This window comes from Spea bombifrons, chromosome 2, assembly GCF_027358695.1.
Source record: "Spea bombifrons isolate aSpeBom1 chromosome 2, aSpeBom1.2.pri, whole genome shotgun sequence".
Lineage (NCBI taxonomy): Eukaryota > Metazoa > Chordata > Amphibia > Anura > Pelobatidae > Spea > Spea bombifrons.
The window spans coordinates 30,774,111-30,801,789 of NC_071088.1; the positions used below are offsets into that span (position 1 = coordinate 30,774,111).

General features: G+C 38.5%; 2 protein-coding genes across 2 annotated transcripts; both read right to left on the reverse strand.

Annotated features, from left to right (window-relative positions):
• Positions 1-1,504: 1,504 nt before the first annotated feature.
• On the reverse strand, positions 1,505-11,390 carry LOC128474938 (arylsulfatase D-like). The gene is made up of 10 exons (XM_053457370.1): positions 11,301-11,390; positions 9,401-9,535; positions 8,351-8,472; positions 7,868-7,990; positions 6,967-7,390; positions 5,371-5,507; positions 4,166-4,300; positions 3,562-3,724; positions 2,680-2,801; positions 1,505-2,026 (listed from the first exon to the last, which is right to left on the reverse strand). Exons 1-10 carry the CDS (start codon positions 11,306-11,308, stop codon positions 1,656-1,658), a joined length of 1,740 nt encoding a protein of 579 aa, XP_053313345.1. The 5' UTR covers positions 11,309-11,390; the 3' UTR covers positions 1,505-1,655.
• A 2,767-nt stretch (positions 11,391-14,157) lies between these two features.
• On the reverse strand, positions 14,158-26,602 carry LOC128474405 (arylsulfatase H-like). Its single transcript, XM_053456731.1, has 10 exons — positions 26,586-26,602; positions 25,427-25,573; positions 24,496-24,617; positions 23,666-23,791; positions 17,393-17,816; positions 16,697-16,833; positions 16,126-16,260; positions 15,676-15,838; positions 14,932-15,053; positions 14,158-14,710 (listed from the first exon to the last, which is right to left on the reverse strand). Coding segments are annotated over exons 1-10 (1,725 nt in total). The 5' UTR covers positions 26,588-26,602; the 3' UTR covers positions 14,158-14,363.
• Between the last annotated feature and the right edge of the window lie 1,077 nt (positions 26,603-27,679).

The window sequence follows — 27,679 nt, forward strand, 5'->3', positions numbered from 1 at the left end:
TAGTGTAGGTAAATGTTAGACTTGGCCACCTGCGGAAAATTTGTGTTCGTTTTCGGAGGGGGTAAGTTTTCTTTGTATTCGAGGAAATTTGTCCGTCTTCTGTTAGGACGAAATTCGTCCAACATTTTCATTTTCGGAAATCCCATTTGTTTGTTGGGTTGCCATGGAAACAAGAAATAAACGTGAGGAAGAAGTTGAGTTGGGAATTTGAGACCAATGGATGGAAGAAAGAGGATCAAAATTAGCTTAGAGTTATAGGGTTAAGTTTAAGGATAGTAGTGGACTGGCTAAATGATCTCAATTAAGTTCAATCATTAAATTAATGATCTTTAATAAATCAAAACTTTATAGAGTCTTAGACACTGTACGAAATGACAGGCTGAGGCTCACCAAGTCTCACACTGTAATCTCACTCTGTAAAATGCTCAGATGCAACACAGCGTTGTTACATAAAGCGGCCACAGTTAAATGAACGGATCCCCTGCCTGCTCTGCTCTTGTATAAGCTCTCTTCATTACTAGTCTGCTTTTATTTTCTTTGAAAGATGTAGCACAGCCATTGGACAAGCCCTCAGCATGATGTGACAAAAGTGAGCTGATTAGACAATGTCCCTGCTTTTAGTGCAAGCAAAATGGTGAGATTCTTCTTCTCTTAGTGTAGTTAAAATGGCGGCTTTGGCAACAGAACAAATGAACAAAATAAAGAGTTTCAAATTCGTTTTTCGTTTCTTTCATCTAATGTTGCATTCATTTTTCGTTATTTGGGCGAATGGACAGAACCTTAAAGTTTGGCACGAATCTACCAATCTACAGTATCATCACTTTCCTCTGACCCAGTGGTTTAACTTAGTCTCCTGCTTCCATCTACTGCCACCTGTTGGTTAAGAACTTTTTTTGCCAGCTGGCAATTCTTGAAAATGTGTATTGCTAGTTTACTATACACAAGTTTGCAACACACCATCTATAATCACATGAATGCATTCATTAAGCAGGCAATTGCAAGAGAGTTTGGTTTAAAATCTGCTTAACAATGCATTATTAGGGGTCAACCCCAATCCTAGATATAATTTTTTCTTTGAAGCCCGAAGTGTTTTACCAAGCCTCCTTGTCAAAAAAAGACAAACAGGGTTGGGTCTTGTAGGCCCCACAAAGAGGGAAACCACTGATGAATTTAAGAGAAAGTGGTGGCCAGATGGCCAGCACCCACCTCCCCACCAAAAAGGTCAGTTTTCCAGACCCAGCTCAGCTCTGACTATATGCTGTACATACAATTAGTCTCGGTGACTTGGTGTGTGTGTTGGTATCATGAGAAGAAGCTGAGAACAACATTACATAGCATAATAATTACAACTGATGCACAACTGATTATCCTGATATGTAAAAGGTTCACTTATAAGTATAAGAAAGGATTTCCAGGAACAATGTGAAGCTATTGTAGATCCATGCCTTGTTTTCCTCACTAGAAAATGTTCTTATATTTTTATATATACACCCATTGACTCGCATTACTTATAACACTTCATTTTTATTTATATGCACACAGTTGTTAATGGGAATAAAAATGCTCTTGTGGTGGTATGAGCATCACATACTCCAGAAAAAGCTTGTGGCCATATACTTTAGATTTAGAATATTGGTCTGCATAACAAAGAAAAGTCAAATTATTGAAGTTCTGTTATTGGTTTCTTTATCACACCAACAAAATGGAAATGTCCCACAGCATGGCTGCAACCACGGCTTCCAGATACCATTCCAGAGCGACAGCTGCTGGGGTACAGTACTAATGGTTTTCCTATGTTTTGCCACTGCCTTTTCTATTCTGTTAATGGCCGTCTTGTATCTGGGATCGGAATGAACCTGCAGGGGATTTGATTCTGAAGGGTCTGTTGAGAGTTCAAATAGCAATGGGGGATCATGGTATATTACACCTTCACCTTCACAGGCACAGAGTACTTTATCATAGCATCCTCCTGCCCCATCTGGATAGAACTCCGGAGTTACATAATGAGCCTTCCAAGTGTTGCCACCTGTTCAAAAAAAACAAAAAACTGCTGCATTAGAAGTTTACATGTTTTTGTGGTGTGAGTAGAATGTGTTGTGTGTTTTAGTAATTTGCCTAAAATCAGTAAAAGGGATCAATGTGACCCCTATTCAATGTATTGCCCAGACTTAGATCTCAGCTTGAACATATGATGGCATTATGTCAAAGGGAAAGGGAGAAATGTTCCCTGCCATTCAGACAACATATTGAGAAGTAACTTTTTATTCATAAACCTGACACCCATAAATAGAGTGCAGGTTAGCATTTCACTCAGCATTGTGCTTCAGGGCATAAAGTAGGTTCCTGAAGCTCAGAAGACTCCAAGGGCTTCTTCACAACTGGACAGCTTGAAGTTTCATTTAATTGTCCTCAAGACCTTCTTAGTAAATCTGTCACCTTAAAAATCCACTAAAATATTTCTGCATGATAAATTTGGTATTCCGGCATCTCACGTCACAACATTTTGTTACTGGGAAAAGTAAGTATAATATAGACTATTCTCAAATATTCATTTCTTGAAAAATTGCTTGAAAATATTTCTTGAAAATTAGAAACCTAAACCTAAATTAAGTGACTTTTCTGTAGCTATTGAGAATATAACAAACTAGAACTTTTAGAGAAAAAGTTTGCCAAACTTACTGTCCTTTTGGTGCCAGCGCACTGCATGTAAATGCTTTCCGCAGTAATGAAACAAAAACTCATGCTCTGAGCGGGATGTCTCTTTTTTTAGTAAAGGAACTAAACTCCAGCCATCAATTATTCTGTCATAATAAAGAGAGTACAATTAAATGCAAAAATAGCATCCCCATCCACTTTTAAAATAAGACTTATACAGCTGTACATTATGTCAATAAACGGGTGTTATATGGTGAACACCAATAGAAATAACATGGCAGACAGAGGATTAAAATAACCAGTGGACTAGTGAGACATCGGGGTCCAACTGCTGAAGGGAGAGTTGACAGGAGAGTTTTCTTTCAGCTCCTTGCCTTCACTATACATTGAAAGTTGAACCCCAATGAGCTTCTGCTGCAAGAAGAACTTGGCTGACCTTGAAATGTGATTTCTTGAAACTCTGCTTACACATTTATTTATGTATTAAACAGAGCCAGGTAAGCCCTTCACAATGGAGAAAAAGCCAAATGTGTTCACCCTTTAAAATATATAGTGAAGTGATAGAGCTAAAACTCTACTGCCAATTCTCCTTTTAGTGAATAAACCCCATCAAGAAAATGCTGTGTGCTGGACATCATAATTCCCAGGGTAAATTCAGAAAATCTAATTAATGCTAGTGTGACATTCACTTGTGTTGGGTATAATATTAAGGTATATGACCCTAAAGTATCTCCACTCTTCAAAGTAGGAGTTATACTCACAAGAAATATTAACTCAAAATATAATAAATAATATATTTATAATAATATAATAAATCTAAAATCACAGCTTGTCTCCACAGTTAAGAATAATTTGTTACATATTACTGGAGTCTGGTCTAAGTAGTTATATAGTTTGAAGAGGTACCTGTCTTTTGGTAGTTTACCACCACTAAGTTGAACTAATGTTGGGTAAATATCCATAAGGCTGGTTGGTTCATCAATTACTGTGCCAAAGGGAATAACACCTGGCCATCGGAATATGCCGGGCACACGAATGCCACCTTCCCAGCCAGCCATGCCTTTTCCACCTGTGTGTAGGTAATCACATAATATATAGTAAAAACTGGGGTAATCCAGAATCAAATTGAAACTATCAACATAAAAGTTGGGAAATGTCTCAACTACCCATAATGGAAACCTAAACTGAAAATTCAACTAATTTCATGTATTTTCAATAAAGTTTCCATAATGAATATGTATATATACAGTATATATTGTTGTTTTTTCATAGATATTCTTGCTTTAAGAACTTGCTACGTACCTTGGTTCGATCAGAAATCCACAATATCAACTGTTTCACATCCTGATCAAGCCTGACAGTCCCTAAAGAGTATACTGCACATCTAAGGTTATGTTGGACAGAAGTTCCACCCACAGGGACTGTATACAATTCAGATCTCCATGTAAAATACTATATAGCATTGTATATCAACAAAGAACATTGCCTTATATAAACAATGATTAATTACCTTTGTAAATTCCATTCCACCCTCCAGTTTGGAATTCTCCATTATTTGCTTCTAAATGTCCTCCATGGTCAGAAGCAAAATAAATCAATGTGTTGCTTTTCAATCCTGCCTTCTCAACAGCATCAACAATTGAACCTGAACACACAAATTACACCATTACTTTGGAGAAAAACATATGCATTTTATGTCTTATATTGTTTTAGGAAGACAAACTAAGCTTTTAATTTACACTAATTAACAGTAAAAATGGAGGTGCCAGATTGAGAGGTATGTATATTCTGGAGCAAGGTTTGCAAAGTGGCATCATCAGCATACAAACCAATGGACAAACTTGGAGACTTTCCAAGTTACGCTAATCAGAACTCTCTCTCTTCTATTGGAGTGGCTTCACAAATGGGTGGGGCTAGCATCTAAAAGACTTTAGTGGGTGGGGTTGGGAAGGACGTGGGCATGGCCAAACATTGGTCCCCTGCCTGGAGCCCCGGAAAAGCAGGATCTCACTCAGAGACTCCAGGTTAAACCTGGAATGGTTCTAGGTATGCCAACTGAATGGTCCAATCATCAAGAACACTGCAAAGTACCAGGATGCACGGGACCTAAAATATATAAAGGATCCTAATATTTGCCACAGGCGATACACTTGTGCGTATGTGATAAATATCTTTTCACTAGCACCTAGGTTGTGCAACTTATGAATGTCCAAAACTGGTTAGAGTTTCATTAGGGACTAATGAGGAGTTTTGGGGATACTTTCCTATCAGTAGCAGGAACAGTTCAGCCAATGGGCTCACTTGCAAGAAGACAGAATGAGATCAAGCAAATAGCAAATCTCAGGAAGTAAAATAACTGCAGAAGCCATTTGATTTTTCTCATATTAGGAACTGCTAATGTAGAGTTTTTTTTTATTTTATTTTTTTTTAATATTTATCCAAGAAAAAGAGATATTTAATTACACTTACCATGCTTAATACATTTATGGAACTTAAAGGGAAAAACTTGGAAATATACTTCACTTTTAGATTTAGGATTAAGGTGACACTTCCAGTGAAAGAAAATCTAAGGACTGCCATCTTGGTCAGAGACATCTCTTTGCCACAATGTTCTGGTGTAGTTTGTAAATCTTCCCTTTCCAAAAATAGGTCAATGTGAAATACTTTCATTTTAAGCAAAGTAATGAAAAAAACATTTGGATTAATGTCACTGACCAACCATAAAATCCATTTCTTCAATATTGTCCCCATATATTCCATGCACGCTTCTTCCACTAAATGCATCGGTGGTCACCAGTGGGGTGTGGACGTGCAGAAAAGAAACAAAAAGCAGAAAAGGAACATTCTTATTTCTGTAAGACAAATTTAAATAATTAGAGGTTATTCCAAAATAGTTTCCCAATTCACCATATCATATTTTAATTGAAATCAAAATGAAACAATGGCACAAATGAAGAGTACGGCTCTAAATAATTGTTGGACGATCACATTTTTGCCCAGTTGTCAGATTTCTAAATTAGAAATAATGGAAAACATTCTAATGATGTAGTTTGGCAAAAAATATTCTCAGGTTTCTTGCCCTCATTTGTTCAGCAATTCTTACAATGCAAACATCTTGTTAATTTGAATGTACTGCAGCAGGAACTAATCAAACTAACTTTGCATTATAAATACTCTTCACAAAATAATTGCACACAAAATAAATCTTAATGTATTCTGCATGGTAAAAACATTTTCTAAAAAAAGAAACAAAAATAAAGGTAAGGATGTATATGTCAGACTAGCCAGAAAAATCTTTCTAGCGTCAATGGGTCTGCATTTTGGAATAATCTGGAATAATCTGCCCTTCATAAATCATAAGCATTCATGGCCAAGATGCTGATTTAGTTACCCCGTAGAGAACTGTGCTAAATTAATTTAAAGTAATTAAGCAAGTGTCTGGCCTGTGTCAGGCAAGTGTCATGTATCTCAATCTCATACGCCACAGATCACTCCCGAAACCATAAGAAATACCAAACTTTAAAGATTTTTTTTTAAATCAGACTAGTTATTCAGAAGAGTATGAGGCATGTATGTATTAAAGGGTAGAAAACCACATTGTGGTTTATAAGTAGGCCGGGACAACTACCCCCCCCCCCCACATCCAGGCTACTTAAAATTCTTTATGAGGGGCTGGACCTTTAACACTTGACCAGCTCCTCCTGGGAGACAGATGTTCAGCGGGGTCACTCAACACAACATTACAGGATGCCACCATGGTAACTTGGTGGCTAGCACCACATGCACGCAAGAGTGATCTCCCAGGTAAGTGGATATTGATGAGTGATTGCGTGTTTGTGAGTTATAGAGTGGGGGTATGGAAGTAAATTGGCTACCACTCTTGTATAACATTTTATGTATAGATTTGCCTAAACTAGATCCAACTTGGACAGTTACTATAGTCACATATGTGAGTTTCACATCAAGTATGAAAAAGGCCTTGGCCAGTCTATAATATCCTCCATGCCCTGCGAGGCATTGTGTGCCATCTACTTTATGCAACATGGCTTCTTTATGACACACCCTGGTGCCACATCTTAAAACATATAGTAAGTGTTGTATAGCCCATATCTGCTGTTGAACTACAAATGCCATGATAAACCACCAGTCATAAACACAATTTGTGATGTATGCTGAGAATCATTGATGAGGTTGTTTCCAGACAGCTTCTTTGTCGGCTGGACATTAGTGCCATATATTACAAATTAGTCATGTATTTTGGTATACAGTACATTTAGGCATCAACAATAAAGTAACTATAGAGTTCTGTACCTTTCAATGAACTGATGGGCTTCCTTCAACATCTGAAAACTGGTTCTCTGTACATTCATTGGTTGTTCTATGATCTCATGGTTTCTCATCAGTATGCAGTTCCAGTAATTAATAAATCCATAATTTATGTAATACGCAAACAAAAATAAGAGGCCAACTATTGCATAACATGCCATTACTCTTATTATAATGTTACGCAAGTAACTAAATTTAACTGCTATTAATGTAGCGGTGGCAATAGCTATCATGTAATAGGAAAAACTAAGCTGAGATGAACTTTGTATGTATGCCGGGGTACTAGCTTGTGACTGGCATTCCATGATTAGTGTAAATGGCATACCATAAAAATAACTAAAACCGTGGCTTAGGGGATGGTGGCAGTGGTCACTACGTGTTTCGCAATTCACACCTTGGTGCCATTTCCCTGAAGAAAAAAAAAAAAAATTTTAAGCATCTCTTTGTTTAGAATTGTATCGAATACAGTCTTGCATTTAATAATATAGACTAAAGCTGAATGGATGTATTTTATATCGATCTAATAGAAACCTACAGACCGAGAGGCAACCATTGTATGAGGCAGAGGTCATAGGTCGGCAGCCAGTGTGCCTATGTATCCTTATAGCCAATACAGTATGATGCTGTCAAATACTGTATATTGTATGATGGGAAATAAATACCGGTAATTGTTTTAAAAGCTACTTTTAAAGCAGCGGTAGTTATGGTATATGGTGAGATTTCCCATTTAAACCACTGGAATAGGTTCTTAGGGTAACAAGAATTGAGGAGACACTAAGGATATGAAGAGCGGCTATGAAAAAGTGCAGACACCGATTGCATGGTGGCCTACAATAACTCATACAATAGTCTTTCTTTGAAGACTTTATGAAATTGAATACTTTACCTATGATCCCAGTGGAATAGCCTTGCTTTTGCAGTATTGTTGCAAATGTTGTTTCGTTGGGTGGAAGCCCACCAGATGCAGCATTCCACATTAATGCACGTGACGGACCACAAAAATCCATCCCTAATAACACAGTAGAACAATTTAGTTACAGTAGTTGATCTCTTACTGAATTGCATCCCGTACATTTTTAACTTTTCTGGGATGTTGCAGGATTGCTGAAATTTCTAAGTTGCTTTCAAGCAATGATAATCCCTATAAGATCCAGATCAGATCCCATCATCTACTGTATATAATTGGTTTAAATACAGAGAGCACTACTTTAGATGCCTTCTAAAGGGCAGATTCCCAAATCAGAGGGAAACAAACCCAAATTATTAAAATATAAAACAGACAGAAGGGAATGAAAGAGAACATGAAGGAGATTAATATCCATTTTTCTGGCCTATATGACCTCCGAAGTGTAAGTTGGGAAGTGCTTACCAGATCTTAAAGGGTATCGCCCCGTCAAAAAAGCCGCCCTGCTTGGAGTACAGATTGGTGCAGCTGCTATGTGATGAGTTAATTTTGCACCCTCCTGAGCTAGCTTGTCAATATTGGGAGTTCTTAAGAAAACAACAAAACAGTACATTATGTCATATTGTCGCCTGTCTTACCGAGTACACAAAACATTATTATGTATTTATACAAGAAATTTACAATAGTGTTTGCACATTATTCAATATCCTGTACATAGAGATGCCCTTTGAGGCTTAATCCTACTGTAGTACTAGAAAATTCTCCTTTCATCACAAGAAAATCGTCCCACTTTGATATGCTAACTACCTACAGAAAGATAACACTATGAGAGGCTGCATGGATTGAATACTTACATTAAATTTATTGAGCACCAGCAGAATCTGTAGTACTGTTACAATTGGAAAAATGGTCTTGCCGCATATGTTAGGGACACCAGTATGACTATTCCATTGGTTGTTACCATGATTAGAACTCTTTTCAAACTGGAGCCCCATTGTCCTTTGGTCCAGATGGCTATGGGTATGCCCAAGGAGAAGATCTCTCAGTTGGTCTTATCACCGGCCATATTCTTTCTCATTTACAGAAAGAATGGAGAGATCTTTGTAGGCTTTAATTTTTTTTGCAAATAATAGTTTGCAAACATTGTAGCCTAAAGAACAAATAATAATAATAAAAACATTCATTCATGTTTTTTTCACGCAATCTTTCCAGATTTCATACTAACAGTACTTTTCAGAGGCTGTGCCCGGATCTCCCAGATCAGTTAAATTGGCACTAGCCCTTTCCCAATGCATGGCTAGTCTGCCCTTATAGTGAGCCCACACACCTGCCTACCTTCTATAGGATGCAGGACAGGGATAGCTCCAGACGACAATCTGTCTGAAGTTCCCAGTTATGTCCATGAGACCACCTCCTCTTGCTTCAATGTGTTGCCAAAGAAATGACTTTATAAATAAATAACTCATAATGCAAGACGTCATGTTTAGGCGATGTAATACGATAAAACAAGCTTACCTTATTGTTCCATTGCCAAAACAACCAATATCTCCAATTCCGAGATCATCAGCCATCAGAAGAACAAAGTTAGGTCTGGAATTTGTTGTCTTAATAACAGGAAATGCCATTAAGCATGAGATCATTGTGAAGAGCCTGCAATAAGTATGATGACACTGTATAAAATGACCTCCGAAAATGGTTAATGGATTACAGGATACTAAGAAAGGTTAAAGGATCTTAACATATATAGCCTGGAAGAAAGAACAAGAGGACGTAGTCCTAAGCTAGAGGGGTAAATGGGAACACCAGGATATATTACTTTACTGAAAAGGTTGTGGAAGCATGTAATAGCCTTCCAGCAGTAGTGGTTGATGTAATACACTGAAGGTGTTTAAGCATGCATGGGATAAGCTAAATATGAGATAAGGCCAGGGACTAAGGGAAGTATTGAGATGTTGAGCAGACCGAATGGGCCGAATGGCTCTTATTTGCCGTCCCTTTCTATGTTTCAACAACAATTTCTTAGTTGAAATTCTGTATAGTAGCAGATATTGAGTTATGTATACCAAGTTTGAAACGTATCCCTGTGACCATGCCAACTAACATTTCTGTTGATTGGATAATGCTTTGGGTTGCTATAATAACGATAACAACGATAAGTGCACCTAAATCATTTTTATATACAAAAAAGACTGCTTTGCTAGGCTGTAGTAAAACTGAATTATTTCATTGTTAGATTAGCGTAACCGCTTTTAAATATTTGCTATTTAGCAATACTTTTTCGATGCGGATAAAGAAACTACCTTCCATATAAACCATATTGCTTACCTTCCGCTTCTTGATAATATCATATTTCCACAGGGAAAAAACAACAACTCGAAAATGAACATCTATATGAACTATTAATAAACTGAACCGGTCTTGAGTTTATAAAGGCTTGGAAAGAGTCCATCTACCTAGCCTGAGGGTGATGGGAGGTGAAGTTAAACATCACATGTTGCAATGTACTCTCTGTAGCGTGTGCTTATAAACCCCTGGTGATAAACATCCGTGCTTTTATAACGAAGGCATGTATCCTCCTTAATGCAGTATTATTATTATTAGTGAAGCAATTATATATTTTCAAGGAGCACCGACTCCCCTTTATGGTACTAGAGCAAGAAGAATCAGTGCATCCAAATTAACCTGAGACAAGAAACATCATATTTATGTCCAGTAGACGACTCATGGACATTTGTACCACCCGGATAATAAATCACTTTTGGCAACATCAATGTGGGATACAATGTGTCTGATGGAACAAAAGAGTAAATATTTTCAAACACAACTCTTTTGCTGCCTTTTAGGGTATTTTTCGGAATCACAATGGTAAATTAAGACCCTCCCAACTGATACAACTCTTATTAATCTCTTTACCCCCCACCATCAAGGCATCCAAGTGCAAAAAACAATCATGTCCTTACGTGAAAGGCTTCATCTCATTAATGAGAGAACGAGCTACGTTTGCAAAGCCATTAGTTCTACTTATTGATAAAACACATAGTATTCCAGTCTGAAATATGCCAAGATACCCATAGAATCCTCGAATTTGACATCACATCCGAACTATCTAGTTTGCACAGCAGGACACAAGACTAAAAGCAGGGGCAGTTCCTGGAAATCCAGGGCAGTTGGCAGGTATGATCTGACCTTCAGAAGCATGTCCTTAGTAGCATAACACGATCATAGTTACAATACACAGTCACACTATCAGAGTCAGATTTCAAGCCCACGTAACAAGTGTGCAGATAATTAACTTAGCACAACATGCAAGCCATATCTGAGACCCGAAGCATGACACATGCATTTTGTACACAGACCCACACCAGGCACTGACAGAGTTAACAAGAACTCGAACAAAGTTTGGACAGATACACACATTTTCATTGTGCATGCTCGTTCCCTTCCGCCTCTCTTCACACTTCCTGTATTCTTCTCCCCAGCCCTTTGGTTCGTTCATTAATGTCAGCTGCCCTAAACCAGAATGCTGTTTACACCTATTTTATGAGTTCTTTCACGTTACACAATCATCACCCTCCCCAATAGTTCAGGAGGTCAGCAGGAGTCCTCACTTTCTCCTGTACTAAGTATCCTTGTGTAATACGGAGCAGTTAGGGAGTACCTGAAACTATTTATGGTATTATTATTATTAATATATATAATTAGAATTTTTTATAACATGTATTACTTCTAGACATCTCACGGGCTTAAGCTCATGATGCAAATGTTTTTTTCAAGAACCAACAATATGCGGTCATAAGAACCCACAAAGGAGTTTATTCAATGATAGAACATACAGGTATATACGATATACAAGACAGACTGGACCGCACAATATATAAATATATATAGATATCTATTATAGCGACATATTAACCAAGTAAATGCAGGCATAGCGTGTGTGCAGTCAATAACTGAAAGAGTACACCTGAGATATCAGCTAATCAATAATAGATTGAAATACATGCACAAAGAAGCAACAATAAGAAAACAGCAAATACATTACAACAGTACCAAGGGCATAAGAAAGTAGTATTGCGGTAGGAATGAAGCCTAGACATGTGGGGGGCAACATGAGCAAGTTGATCAGCTATCGATAATCTGACAGTGACCTGTTCCCCCAGTATCAAGCGGCTCCCTTGAAAGCACGTGTCCTTTAGGGTGACCACAATTTTTTTCTGCCATTCAAGGACACACTATGAAGCAGATGAGATCACACACAGATGTATATATGTATATATATATATATAAAAATTTGGCTACCCTAAAGGACGCGTGATTCACATATGCACACCGTCACATACACATAAAAAAACATATTATATATATATATAATATATACACCCTGATTCACGTATACTATTATATATTAATTAAGAAGCCTTGGAAACCATGTTGATTTCAGATGTAATAATATACATACACTCATTACAGACATGAGTAGATATAGAATGTTAACCCCTCTAATACCAGGCATGAGTACATTCAGAGAATTAACTCCTCTATTGCCAGACATTACACACGCAGTTATGACAAACACCGTGACAAACAGACAACACTGACAAACACCGTGACAAACACAGTCACGCAAACACTGTGACAAACAGGAGTTGATAAGTCTCTTCTGATTGGCTGAGACCTCCTTCACTCAGAGGCATTGCCCCGGATTGAGGCTGCCTGGGACCCGGGACTTTAACATTAGACACCAGGTGTCTTCAATGGAACACTCTATGTGAGTTCCTGGAAAAAGTTGGAGCCCAGATGGGGCCTACTTTAATACATACGGTTCCTCTCCTGCAGCAAAGATATTTACAGAAACACATTTTGGATTTAGGATAACAAAGTGATAGCAGTTTTTTGCTTCCTACGAATCCAAGCTCCCTTTGTAGCCACATGTTACAGTCAGTAAAAGTGAAAGCTACATGTGTCTCTGCTTGTAGGGAAACCGCAAGGATCAGGGTTACTGTGTCAGGGTCCCCCAGCCAGAAAGCTGCAGCTACAGTAAAAGATAATCTGCAGATAGGTGCTTGGATTTGCGTTTTATGGGAAGTCAGAAGATATTCATGTATGTATACATGTGGTTGTGCCTATTAGGTATATCTGTGTATGTATGCATGTGTGGCCATTATGCATTTGTGTAGTGGTCAGACCCATTGCTAATAGGTGTATAGAATTGAGCAGATAGGCAGCCATCTCCATAGACAACCATTTGCAGTAGAATCAATGCTACTGAAGAGCTCACTTACTTTAAACGTGGCAGTGTCATAGGATGCCACAAGTCCATTTGGGAAATTTCTGCCCTCCTAGATCTGTCCCGGTGCACTGTAAATGCTATTAGTGTGAAGTAGAAGTGTCTAGGAGTAACAAATGCTTATCCGTAAAGCAATAGATCATGCACGCTCATAGGACGGTGCCACTGCTCGTTGAAGCGTGTAGCGTGTAAAGATCCCGCTCTCTGAAGCATTTGCGCGCTGCAAATTTCCAAACTCTCTAGAAGCAACATCAACGCAAGCCTTGTGTTTCGGGAGGTTCATGAAATTAGTTTCCATGGCTGAGCAGCTGTCCCCAAGACCAAAAGTCCCAATGGAGACCGTGGGCTGGAATGGAGTAAAGCACAACTCAACTGGAATCTGGAGCAGTGGAAACATGTTATCTGGAAGTCTAGTGGGCAAATCTGTGTTTGGTGGATGCCAGAAGAACGCTACGCACCAGAATGCAAAGTGACTACTGCAAAGTTTGATGGAGGAGGATAATGGTATGGCTGGGGCTATCTGTCAGGGTTTGGGCTAGGCCCCTTAGTTCCAGTGAAGGGTAATGTTAATGCTACAGCATACAAACACAGTTTGGACAATCGCATGCTTCCAAATTTGTGGCACCAGTTTTGGAAGGCCTTTCTTATCCCAGCATGACTGTGTCCCTGTGCACAAATCAAGGTCTGTAAAGGTATGGTTTGATGAGTTCTGTGTGAAGGAACTTCAGTGGCATCCATTTTCCAAGAGGGAAAAACTGATCCCCTTTCCAGTTAATCTCAAACCCAATGCAAACTAGGCAACATGTACTACTACATTCTAAGGGTTATCTTAACACCATTTTATGGACTAATAGTATATCCATACGGTCCTGAACAGGTTGATAACTGCAAGTTGCTACCATTTTTTTGTTATACATTATCCAAAAACGTTTCCACAAATTATTAGTCCAGCCAATTCAATGAAACCATATGTAAACCTCGTTTTCACATGGTTCTAAAACATTGCAAATCATAGATAAATCTAGTTTATCTAGTTACATATATTATTTGTTTTTATATAGCGCCATCAAATTCCATAGCGCTGTACAATGGGTACACAGGATATAACAAGTAGTATGTAACATAACAATTTGACTTACAGAAACAACAGGTGAGGAGGGCCCTGCTCAAATGAATTTACAATCTAGAAAGTTAATCTTCTTTATCACATGAACAAAATGGAAATGTCCCACAGCATACTTGCATTCCAGGTGTCCATCTGTTTTTTGACCCATACAGCTGCCGAGGGACTGAGTTTATAGTTAAATTATGGTTTGTTACAGCTTGTTGTATGGTTTGGAGCACACTACTATACAGTGTAGATTCGTGTGACAGAGGATATTCCTCTGACGGGTCATTGGACAGATTAAAAAGTAGTGGAGGAACATGGTGAATAACTGTTTCACCAGAACATGAACATAATTTTTCCTTAGGACACGTCCCTGATCCTTCTGGACTGAATTTTGGTGAAAAGAAGTGGACTTTCCAAACGGTGTTACCTAAAAAGTAAAAAAATAAATAAAAACAAGCATTGTAAAGCTAAACTGGTGTCGGTGGTTAAAAATAAACTACTGGGAGTAGTGGATTATAGACTGCAACTACAGTTTAGGAACCAATATCAGAGACAATCTATATATTTATCACCTATAGTTTTCCAATGATACCGGTACTAAGTACAATTTTGCCATAAAGAAATGATGCTGTTTACTGAAATACTTACTGTTTACTTCATGCCACCGCACAGCATGCAAGTACTCCCAACAATAATGGAACATGAAATCATGATGTTGCTTGCTAGTCAGTCCTTGCATCAGTGGCATTAGATCCTTGCCATCAATTACCCTAATAGAAGGAGAATAAATGTTTGTATATAGACAATATTTAATACCAACGTTAAATATTCAAACATAAACCATACTGTTAATGTTTTGATAGCAATACATAAAAATTGAATAGGTATAAATTTGTTAATTTAACTTCAATTCTTAACACAATATGTTGGAAGTTCAGTTGCCTAGGAAGAGGTGTTTTGACCCAGAATGCCAATATGGTCAACTTGAACAAAGCGTACAATCAATGCATGTGACATAATCAGATGTTCAGTGCAACTCAACTATAGTAGAGTTAGAACTGATGGCAACATTTAAGGATTCTTAGATGATTCTCTATCTATGAGCTTATACAGCACATAACCAGGGTAATCCCTGCTACAGCTTGTCTCTGTAACTGACTTCAACAGAGCTGCACTTGTAAATGTACCATACATTTATTCATGTGGTTTACTTTCTACAACATGTTTTTAATCAGAAAAATAATGATATTAACCGTAATATTTATCAATAGATTCACACAATATTTCGGAAGGGTATTGAACTAATGTATCACATTTCATTACCTCCTGACAACCTAAATAAACAGAGTATGCATAATGTTCAAGCCAACAAATATTAAGTGTATTCCTCACCTGTCTTTTGGTAACCTGCCTCCTCCGAGCGTTATGACTGTTGTGAATATATCCATAAGACTAGTAGGTTGGTCTACCGTAGTGTTAGATGGCAGTACACCGGGCCACCGAAATATCCCTGGCACCCGTATCCCACCTTCCAGGCCTCCCATGCCTTTTCCACCTATAATGCACAGGCCAACGTAAACATGATCAATATGTAAAAGGGTGTGAAAATGTGTTATGCGTGAAAGAGAGAGAGCGCGAAGGGAGGAGAGAGAGAGACAGAGAGAGAGGGGAGAGATAGATAGAAGCACAAAAAACAAAAGATGAGGCACACATAAGAAAGACACCCACAAGAAACAGCTGAGAAACATCGAAGCAGTTTACAAATAACTAAGGAAGTGCAGCAGTAGTAAGACACATATGACTAAAACAGAATGCTATATAGTTGCCTTATAATGCACGCACCTCTGTAAATTCCATTACTTCCTCTTAAATCATAATCCGGTTCCATCCCTTGCAAAAATGCTCCATTGTCAGACGTAAAGTAGGTAAGGGTATTATTCGCCAAACCTTCCTGATCAATAACATCCAATATTTCACCTAAAATAATTAACAAATGAATAAAAAAGAGGCTTGTTAGGTTTGACAAGATGGATGCACAACTTGGCATATCATGGTCCCTCATTTTTTGACAGCCAAAAATTAGGATTACTGCCAACTGCTAAAGTACATATACTTATATATGGGATATTCATCTTAAATCTTTCAAGTTTTAAGGCAATATGTCATAGGGACAGCAAATGTTCCCTTGAACAAGCCACCAGAGTATGCTGTTGTGTACAAAGGAAAGCCAGCGAGAATCACGTTTCCCTCATACAATGTTCCAGTCCCCAGTTCCAGCTTTTCCAGCAACTGTCCGAATTGTTTCAACCAAATTAAAACTTTTGGCAAGTTTATTTGACCAATGTTGGTACACCTCAAAATAATGCTTAAATCTTTAGTAGTATTTTATTTTGGTAAAATACAGATCCCTTACCAACCATCCAGTCCATCTCTTCAATATTATCTCCATATAATTTATGCCTGCTTGTTCCTCTAAATTTTTCAGTGGTAAAAAAGGGAGCGTGGATATGTAGAAAACTAACAAGGAGAAGAAAAGGACCATCTCTATTCCTGAAATTTTTAAAAAAAACAAAACATATTTCGTTAGCTTTCCTTGTTATGAGTCTTAGGTAGTATTCACGTAATACACTCTTGTATGCTTACTTCCTAATGTAATGTAACCAAGATGCTACAGCATTTCTTCATAATCAAGTTCTTTAAGTCCCTTTATTTTAGAAGGCAATGCTGAATCTAAGACAAGACCAAGGACTTATTAAGGCTTGGGTCTACATCAGGAAAAGCAGGCAGATGGTTCTTATCTATGGTCAAACTGCTTCTGTTGATATTTTTTACAAATACATTGTACAAAGGAAACTATTAGCAATTGTCTATATTAAGATATACATTTCCCTAATGTTTTCTGATCTGGCAACGGGGTGAGCGATGCACATGCCTACAATCATCTCTGTCAATTGCTATACATGTCCAAACATGTAGGTGTCCAAACCTACCTGGCGCCCATATTTATAGTTTTATAGAACTAGTAGTAAATTGTTTACCTCAACAATTACATGGACATTATGTTGCCTATAAAGAAAACCCCTATCATTGTGCGGCATTTCTGTTTTACCTTTCGATGAATGCCTTGGCTTCCTCTGTCACATGAGCTGCCATCGTTTCTAGATTCATAGGCTGTCCAATGATTTCAAAGTTCCTCATTAAGATGCAGTTCCAGTTTCTATAGAAGTGGTAAGCCATGTACCAGTAGGAAAAAAAAGACAATCCAAAAGCAAAGAAAAAAAAAATAACTTTCCATGGAACAGAAAGTAAATTCATTAGCTTACCAGCTACCATGGTAGCCAGCGTGAGAGCAAACAACTGTGCGTAAAACCACAATTGTTTTTTAAATGCGACATGAATCTCACTAGGTATGGATTCTTGGCAATCATTGACAAGTGTAAAAGGAGAACCATAAAAATAATCAAAGCCATGATTTAAAGGATGGTGACAAAAGTCAGTCCTGGAGTCACAGTTTAATCCGAGGTGCCATTTACCTGTTTTGAATGAAACAGAGAAAAACAAGGTTGTAGTCAGGCTTCTTACTTCGGTTGGTTTTTAAAAATGTGTCTCATGAAACAGTTTAGGAAGGATTCATAAGCATTTGGCGTTTGGGTATCTCTTTATTAATGTAAAGCCCTAAGTAGAGAAGTCTACGGCATATGACCTGTGAAATACTTGTTTTTATTTGTGCTCAAAGCAGCCAATGAGTGTGCCCCCCGCCCCCAGTAAAATAAATGTAACGGCTTTCTTAGCATGCACAGTGGTGTCTTTTTAGACCTTCCCAGAGCATTCCTTCAGCCAACACTGGAGATGACTGCAGGGGCGTAACTAGAAACCTCAGGGCCCCGGTGCGAGAATCTGTTAAGGGCCCCCCACCCCCAACCCATCTATCCCTTTCTCACTATCTCCCCCCTCCCTCCCTAACCCCCCTTCTCACGATCTACCCTCTCCCTCCCTCCCCCCTTCTCACAATCTCCCCTGTCCCTCCCTACCCCCTTCTCACAATCTCCCCTCTCCCTCCCTAACCCCCCTTTGCACGATCTACCCTCTCCCTCCCTACCCCCCCTTCTCACGATCTACCCTCTCCCTCACCCCTTCTCACGATCTACCCTCTCCCTCACCCCTTCTCACGATCCACCCACTCCCTCCCTACCCCCCCTTTGTAGGTCACTTACCGTCAACTCCTGTGTTGGGAGTGTGAGGCGTTTGTCTCGGGTGCGTCATATGCCGGCGTTCTGCGTGAAGCGCCGGCAACCGAAACAAACGCCTCACGCTCCCAACACTGCACTCTGGGCAGCGCTGAGGCAGGTGGCAGCGGCGGCGGCAGCAGCGGGGAGCAGAGGCATCCTGGATTTCTGTTAGTCAGGGGGGCCCAAGAGTTGCCGAGCGGTTGTTTTCAGCAACCGCTCGGCACCCCTTGGGTCCCCCTGACTGGCAGAACTCCAGGGCCCAGTCGCAGTCGCAACCCCTGCGACCCCGGTAGTTCCGCCACTGGATGACTGGCAGTAAGCATCACGTGTCAGGAGATGTGTTGGGTCAAACATATCTCATGCACAGGAGATAGCAGGGGAGTTCAATCACAAATGCATATGGAGTGTTTGTAGTATCTCAAAATGCATTTGCAAGAGACATACCACAAATTGCTTATGATGGCTGACATGTCCCTTTAATGGGTTCTCAAGAATTCATCAGGCATCAATGGAAGACTTCTTAAACCTTATACCTATGTATACACTATATAACCAAATGTATATGGATACCTGAACCATCACAACTAAATGAGCATCCTGAGCCAAATCTATGGGCATTAATATGGAGTTACTCCTCTTTGTGGCTATAAAAACCTCCATTCTTTTGGGAAGGCTTTCCACAAACATTTGAGTGTGTCTAGTGGAATTTGCGCCTGTTATATATTGTATATCACGAGATTATCCTCTCAACTTTATTTATAATGTCTTCACACAGTCCCAAGGACTACTTTCTGTTCCTGTCCTATACCACTGCACACATAATCAGTTGGATATGGATCATACCAACTGATAAACTCGATTTCACACATTTCCCTTTTTGTTTTTAAACACAAAACTTAACACCCCCCAGTAGCGTACCTAGCGGGGGGCGGGGCGGTCCGCACCAGGTGCCGCTCATCAGGGGGGTGCCAATTTGCCGGCACCGGCACCCCTCCAGAGATGGACAGCAATGTCCGCCGCTGGAGGAGAAGGCTCGCAAGGGAGCGGTATCGGAGGTCTTTAACAGACCTCCGATACCGCTCCCTCGCGATCTGCGCGGCAACTGCTGCTGTGCGCCGGGGTTTGTTGTCAGATCCCGGCGCACAACACTGAAGCCGCGCCCACCGCCGTCCGTGCCCTCTGAACCAGGAAGAAGACAGAAGAAGAGGAGCAAAGAGAAAGAAAAGGAGCTGACTGCTGTAAGAAGAAAAGAGGAAAGGTAGGAAATCATTCAGTTAGAGTGACAGTGAGAGTGGACTGGTATGTGTGGATTGGTATGTGTGGAATCTGTGGATTGGTATGTGTGGATTGGTAAATGTGAAATCTGTGGATTGGTAAATGTGGATTGGTATGTGTGGATTGGTAAGTGTGAAATCTGTGGATTGGTATGTGTGGAATCTGTGGATTGGTATGTGTGGAATCTGTGGATTGGTATGTGTGGATTGGTATGTGTGGCATCTGGAATGGTAAGTGTGGATTGGTAAATGTGTGAGAGTGATGGGTGTTATGCTGTACCATTTCCAATGTCTTTTTCATTATATAATTATGCTCTAAAGTACATCATAACTCCCATCACTCTCACACATTTACGAATCCCCACTTACCAATCCACACTTACCATGCTGTTCCATACAGTGGCAGAGCTGGGAGACAGAGGCCTTGCACCCCCACCCCAGGACTCCTGAAAGGTAAGTGAACTTCAAAGGGGGGAGAGGGTAGATAGTTGGGGGGGTAGATAGGGAGAAGGGAGTGAGACAGGGGGGGATAGGTGATAGATAGGGAGAAGGGAGTAAGAAGGGCTAGATAGGGCAGAAGGGGGTGAGAATGGGTAGATAGGGAGAAAGGAGGACAGCAAGAATATTGAAATAAAGAGTCAGAATGAGAGAGCGAAAATGAATGGATTAATGTGTGGATGAATTGTGTGAATGAGTGAGAGAATTAAGAATTTGTGAGAATGCATCAATGAATATGTGTAAATAATTTGTGTGAAAGAACAATGCTGACTCATGCTGGGCTGTTTGGGGGCAAATATGGCACGCCCTATGTGTGTGTAATTTGGGTGCTGGTCAGGTTCTATGTGGGCAATGTGGACGCTGTTTTTTTTTTGGAGGGTTATTAAAGAAAGCACTATTATATGTTCACTAAATGTTATTTAAATGTATTTTACTTATAAGTTATTAATTTATTTTTTCAGATTTCTTGTTGTTTACAGTTGACATACAGTTTACAAATTGGTGCAATAAATATTCTTGCCAACATAATTTTGTAGATGTCTTTACATTTTGGGGGGTGCCACTTACAGGATCCGCCCCGGGTGCCAAATACTCTAGGTACGCCCCTGCACCCCCCCCCAAACTTACCGGTACTTCTGACTCCCGGTGTGTTGTCTGGGCAGCGTGTAGACGTCTACGCGATTCGCGTAGACAACTTTTGCTGCAGCCAGAAGAAGGTGCGGTTAGCAACGGGGGTTGTCTGCGTCCATCGCGCAGACCTGCCCCGACTGTCAGAGAGAATTCCCCGCACCGGGGCAAGACAGGTTTTGGCATGCATAAAAGAGGTATTGATTCAAGGGAGGAGGATATTATCTTGCCTCTTTACAGGTCATTGGTAAGACCTCACCTTGAATATGCGGTACAATTCTGGGCACCGGTCCTTAAAAAGGACATTATGGAATTAGAAAAAGTGCAAAGGAGGGCTACGAAATTAATAAGGGGATTGGGTGATACTAGTTATGAAGAGAGACTAAAAAAGTTAAAATTATATACACTAGAAAAATGACGTCCCAGAGGGGATATGATAACACTATATAAATATATGAAGGGCCAATATAAAGAGCTCTTCAGTGACCTGTTCATTAACAGAAATATACAAAGAACAAGAGGTCACCCTCTGAGACTGGAAAGGTAGGGACCAAGGGAGGTGGTGTATCAAATACATTAGATACCTTCAAAAGGGGTCTCGATATTTTCTTAGAAAGGCATGATATACAGGGATATAAATAGAATAACATTAATATTTAAGAGCTTCTTGATCCAAGGAGAAATCCGATTGCCTCTTGGAGTCAAGAAGGATTTTTTTCCCCTGATGGCAGAATTCAAAGTAGCTTAATTAGGGTTTTTTTAGCCTTTGTTTGGATCAAGAATAGGAAGGTTAGGTAGAAGGGTTGAACTTGATGGACTTAGGATTCAACCTTATGAACTATGTAACTATATTCTTAACAGAAAACTGTCAAACATTTACCTTGGCATGTGTAATTGTGATATTCCTTTGATAATCCCCTTGTGGAAAAATTATTATACCCATATTCTTATCAAAAACAGATCAAACATGATCTTGGCACGTGAAACCATGATATTCCTCCTATAATCCCCATGTACAAAAATAAATATACTCGTATTCTGATCAGAAACAAGATTAATTTGTTACCTGACATTTGTACCCGTGATATTTCAACCATAATCCCCTTGTACAAAAATAAATATACCCGTATTCTTATCAGAGACAGGTCAGATATATTACTTAGCGTATGTCTAATCCCCATGTAGAAAAATAATTATAGCCAGAAATTTGTCAAATATTTACCTTGGCATGTGTAATTGTGATATTCCTCCCACAATCCTCTTGTACAAAAATAATTATACCCATATTCCTAACAGCAATAGACTAAATGTGTTATTTGGCACGTTTAGCCATAATATTCCACCCATAATCCCTATGTTGAAAAATAATTATACCTGTATTAATTTCAGAAACAGGTAAAATATAATTTGGGATGTGCAACCATGATATTTCACACATAATCCCCATGTATAAAAATATTTATACCCCTGTTTCCATTAGAAACAGGTCAACTAAATAATTATACCCATCTTTCCGTAAAAAAAAGGACAAATGTGTTACTTGGCATGTGCAACCCTGCCATTCCACCCATAATCCCTTGTAAACTAATAATTATAGCCATGTTTCCATCAGACAAATGTCAAATAAATTGCTTGGCACGCGTAACCATGATATTCCACACTGTAGGAAAATAATTATCGTCAGATTCTTATCAGAAACAGGTCAGATGTGTTCCTTGGCACATGATACCATGATATTCCACCCATAATGGCATGTAAGAGAATAATTATCACCAGATTCTTATCAGAAACAGGTCATATGTGTTCCTGTATGATATTCCACCGACAATCCCCATTTAAAAAACATATTCCCAGGTTCCAATCAAAACCAGGTAAAATGTGGTGTTTGCACATACATTTAGTATATTAAATCAGTAGTCTAGCCCTACAAATGTTTTGACTAATTTTTCTATTATGTCTATAGAATTTACTATGATTCCATAATACAACTGTATATTTATATCAGCAAGTGAATAGTTAAACATTTGCAGCTTTTTTTGCAATTTAGTATCAAACCATTACCATGTATGGGTGTAAAAAGTGCACTGACACCTACTGGTAGTTCTGAGCATTGCAGCCAATCATACCATCATCCCAATATGCTGATAGTATATCCAGTCCCAGTGTTTCCTTTTAAATCTGTATTATAGTTTACACATACAGTATACATATATAAAGTATATATATATATATATATATATATATATATATATATATATATATATATATATATATACACATATATATGTATACTGTATGTATAGTTTACACATACAGTATACATATATATGTATACTGTATGTGTAAACTATAATACAGTCCCAGTGTTTCCTTTTGAATCTGTATTGAATCTCTATTATAGTTTACGCATACAGTATTCATATATAAAGTATATATACAGATACTGTTTGTCAAACATTCACTGAGATTTCCATGTTGAACTCTAAATAGACATGTCTGTATTAACACTGTTGTAGACACTGTTGTCAACAAGCATTCCTGACAACAAAACCAGCAACTGTAACATAACAATTACATAGAATTCAGTAAATTAGTTGAATATGAATAAATAAAAGCATGAATGCAATAATATATTTTAGAAGATTATGCCCCCACCTCAAAATCCATTTTAGTTATAGATTAAAATTGTATACATATTATCCCCCCCGAAAATCTTTTAGCAGGCATTAAAAACTGTCTGCAAATATAACACACCTATAATGCCAGTGGCATAACCTTGCTCTTTCAATATTTTTGGAAAAGTTGTTTCATTTGCTGGGAGTCCTCCAGATGCAGAAGTCCAAATCAGGACAGAATGGCCCCCACCATGGCCAGTCATCCCTTAAAAAAACAAAAAATGAAAGAATTAGAGAAAAGTGTGATTAAAATAAAATAACACACATTTTGCTGCTCCCAGACTAGTAATTCACTGCCAGTTAATACAGGGTTAAGTGTTACACAAAAGTATTCTTTTCATCAGCTACAACAGAACTGATTTATGAAGCCCTTCATTATCAGGAACCAGCAAAACCTGCCGTCATGAATATTAAAAGAAAATGATTTTACATTTTAAACATGGAATGCATTTGTCAAGCTTGAGCACAATTCCTGTTATATATACACAGGGAAATGCTGGTGCAAAGTGTTGAAACTGGTGCAATCGTCATGGTAACAAGCATTATACAAACAAAATACAACTGATTGCCTTTGCTAAATTTCAATGAAAATAATTGATGTGCCGAAAGCCAAAGAAGGTGACCTAAAAACTGGGGTGACCTTTGATGACTTAAGGCACCACAACTGGGTAAGTGACGTAACACGGATTTACAAGACCTGCAAAAATTTTAACGGTTTGCTATAATGCACAGGGCTCACTTTGCTGTTACAGTTTAACACGGCCATTAGGTAAAAGTTCACAATAGGTAACTAATCTGCGAGGAAAATGAATGTTTCTTGAACTCTGCTCGTTCTAGAAACATAGAATTTAACATAGAACCATTAGACCCATCTAGACGGACATAAGGACTTAAAAGTTTTAAAGCAACCTGATCGTATAGGGTATCTTCCAGTTAAAAAGGCCGCTCTGCTTGGTGTACACACTGATGCCGCAGATATGTGCTGTGTAAGCTTTACACCCTCCAATGCCAATCTGTCAATGTTTGGAGTCCTGGAAACACAGAGAATACACATAGATGCATACAAAAAAAAAACAAAGTCCATATGTGAATGCTTTAAATGAAAACTCAATGGATTTAAATCAAAATTTGATAGTATATATTTTTTCTTATAAATCTGTGAATAGCGTCATTGTTAACTGCCCTTCAGCTGGACAAAAATAAATCCAACAAAACCCTGTTCTAAGCTTTGGTTCTAAGGTTCTGAGTTTGGCACAACGTATGGTAATTTAATTGTTACATCTCCATTCATGGTCTTGATTTTGCGTACATTTTTAATTTTTACGGGTTTATTTATATAGCGCCATCATATTCCATAGTGCTGTCTCATGGAATATGATGGCCCTATAGTAATCCCTATATAAACATATATATATTTGTTTAGTTTCCTGCCCTCAAAAACCATTGATCTCTCAAAGACAGGAATAGATTGAAGATTAAAATCAACCTTGACCTTAAATTCACCTTAAGCTAGCGGCTGATAAATGGCAATAGAAATGCAACTGCTTGTATCCCAGGACAAGGACAAGAAAGGCCACACACATGGTCAAAGGGGTACATGGAAGGCCCCATTGGGCACCATCAATATTGGTCCTTCGGTATTACCAAAGGTGGGTGTTTTAAGATCTCCTCAGATGGAATGAATCCTTCAAACTAGATGAAAATATTATAGATCTTCCACTATGGAGGAAAGGAGAACGCTGTAGTATATTTTTATCCAAAGCAGTATAAAGGCTCCTTTTAGCAGCTTTTATCATACAACAATATTACAAAATAGCTGTGGAAGTATAAAAACCATTACCTTATTGTAGTATTTCCAAAACAACCGATGTCACCAATGCCAAGATCATCTGCCAGGAAGAGTACGATATTTGGCTTTGGTTTCATTCCGCTAATTGCAAGGGTCAAAAACTGCAGGACTAATACTGAATAAAGTGATATAGGTGTCCTGAAAAAAGAAAATGTTTTAGGTATTAAAAACAAAAATAATAATAAAAAAAAACTTTGTTAAGGTAAGCAATGGTAAATTAGTTATCTTTTGCTAAAAAGAAAGCAAGTCCAAAGTTCGCTTTAGTAGAATGAGATATGTTTAAACTTTGCCCCATATATATCTTGTTATTAAGTCTCTAGGATCATCAGATGGAGTATTCTGTTAACACATTACTAAATTTCCAGAATAAAAAAAATGTACCTTTCACAGAATTTTAAATTGCTTTTAACCCCATCGACAACAGGCATGCGGCAAGAAGAGGGTAATTGGATGGTTTCCAAAGTATTGGGACATACTTTTGATGTCATCATTGGTAATAATGAACAGGAAAATGAACTAAATTTATGAATCTGAATACTTCAATATTTCTATTTTTAACAGTTGTGAACTGATTTATATATTATTAACTACAGCAGCATCAGGATAACCCCAGCAGCTGGAGTTCTATTTATGCACCTATTACAGTAGGAGCCTTTTGGGGGTTTTTGTTAAAAGGTTATTTACTTAAAACTAAAAGATAAATTCTTATTTAGATTCGCTGCTTAGTCCACATTATACTAACAGGTCACTTTTTTCCCCTATAGCCCGTGTGTAGGCAGCTGAATTAACCCTTTCCACTTAAGTAAATTCAGTATTTCATTGTAGAAACCTCTCTTTTATACAATGAATAGACTGCACCCATCAGATGCTAAAATCATATTAATGTGATATTTACTATTTTAGAAAAACAGATTATTTTATAAATGCCTTAATAAATAAAGTCATAGAACTTTATTAATTGAAAAAACACAAATCCACAATACACTTTGTTTAGGAGAAATCTGCAATGCTTTTAAGTATGAAGACGCCTTAAATACAGTGCACTAAATAAGAACTTGAAATGCAGTTAAGAATGTGTGTGAGTGTGTGTGTGTTTTTCTTTCTAAGAATCTGTTGAAACAGAATGAACATGGAAGTTAACTATACTCACATGATGTGATCACATAAACAGAGCTGCAGCACTAAAGGTTACTTCCTGGTTGGCTGGTGGGATTTATAGCTCAGCAAGTGCGTCTGTGGACTTACACTATAGGAGCACACAGCCAATCAGAAGAGCTGTAACTAATTATTTAATGTAGGCTAGCCAAGAGCAAAGCATGACTTGTTACTACATATACATATACCAGTATATACACACACACATTATATATATATATACACACACACACACACATTATATATATATACACACACACACACATATATATATATATATATATATATATATACACATACATATATATATACACAACAACTTTTCTGTCGCAGTAGTTAATTCTACACTATAAACACGATTTAACCACTTAATGACAAAGCCCGTACGGGCTCAAAATGCATTGTTTTCAATGGGTTTAGGGACCGCCCATTGTCCTTAAGGGGTTAAACAAGATTTTGTATTGTGTCTGTCCAAATTTGTGCCCATTCAGCCAAAAGAGTATTTGTTAGGTCAAGCACTGATGTTCAGGCGTAGGCACCAATGTTGCTCATGGTGGACATTTTCTGGGGTCTTTGGTGGATGATTTAATGATGTTCTATGGACCTTTACAAACCTTGCCACGGACACTGATGTCCTTGTACAGACACTTTGCCTATCCCTGCTGATGTCGGATTAGATGCCCAAGCTCACAAGGTTAACTTCAGGGCTCTGTGCAGGCCACTTGAGTTCCTCCACACCAAACTCATCAAACCATGACTTTATGGACCTTGCTTTGTGCACTGGTCATGCGGGAATAGAAAAGGGCCTTCCCCAAACTGTTCCTAGAAGGTTGGAAGCATAGCATCATCTAAAATGCTGAAATGGACATACCAAGACATTTTGGACAAAGCTATGCTTCCAAGTTTGTGGGAACAGTTTGGAGAAGGCTATTTTCTATTTCAGCATGACTGTGCCCCAGTGTACAAAGCAAGGTCCATAAAGACATGGTTGGATGAGTTTGATGTGGAAGCAGTAGCTCATCTAAAGGGGGGTGGTCTTCCCCAGTTGCCAGTCATCAGGGGAGTGCCTGGTGGCCTGACAGATGCCTA

Bases quoted from the DNA above. Each gene is read 5' to 3' on its own strand.
- LOC128474938 (XM_053457370.1), bottom strand. The intron at 7,991-8,350 runs GTAAGCACTTCC...CTGTGTTATTAG, and splicing joins GCGATACCCTTTAAGATCTG to GGATGGATTTTTGTGGTCCG. The intron at 2,802-3,561 runs GTACCTCTTCAA...TTATTATGACAG, and splicing joins GGTAAACTACCAAAAGACAG to AATAATTGATGGCTGGAGTT.
- LOC128474405 (XM_053456731.1), bottom strand. The intron at 23,792-24,495 runs GTTGCTTTAAAA...TGTTTTTTTAAG, and splicing joins AAGATACCCTATACGATCAG to GGATGACTGGCCATGGTGGG. The intron at 14,711-14,931 runs GTAAGTATTTCA...TTTACTTTTTAG, and splicing joins GCGGTGGCATGAAGTAAACA to GTAACACCGTTTGGAAAGTC.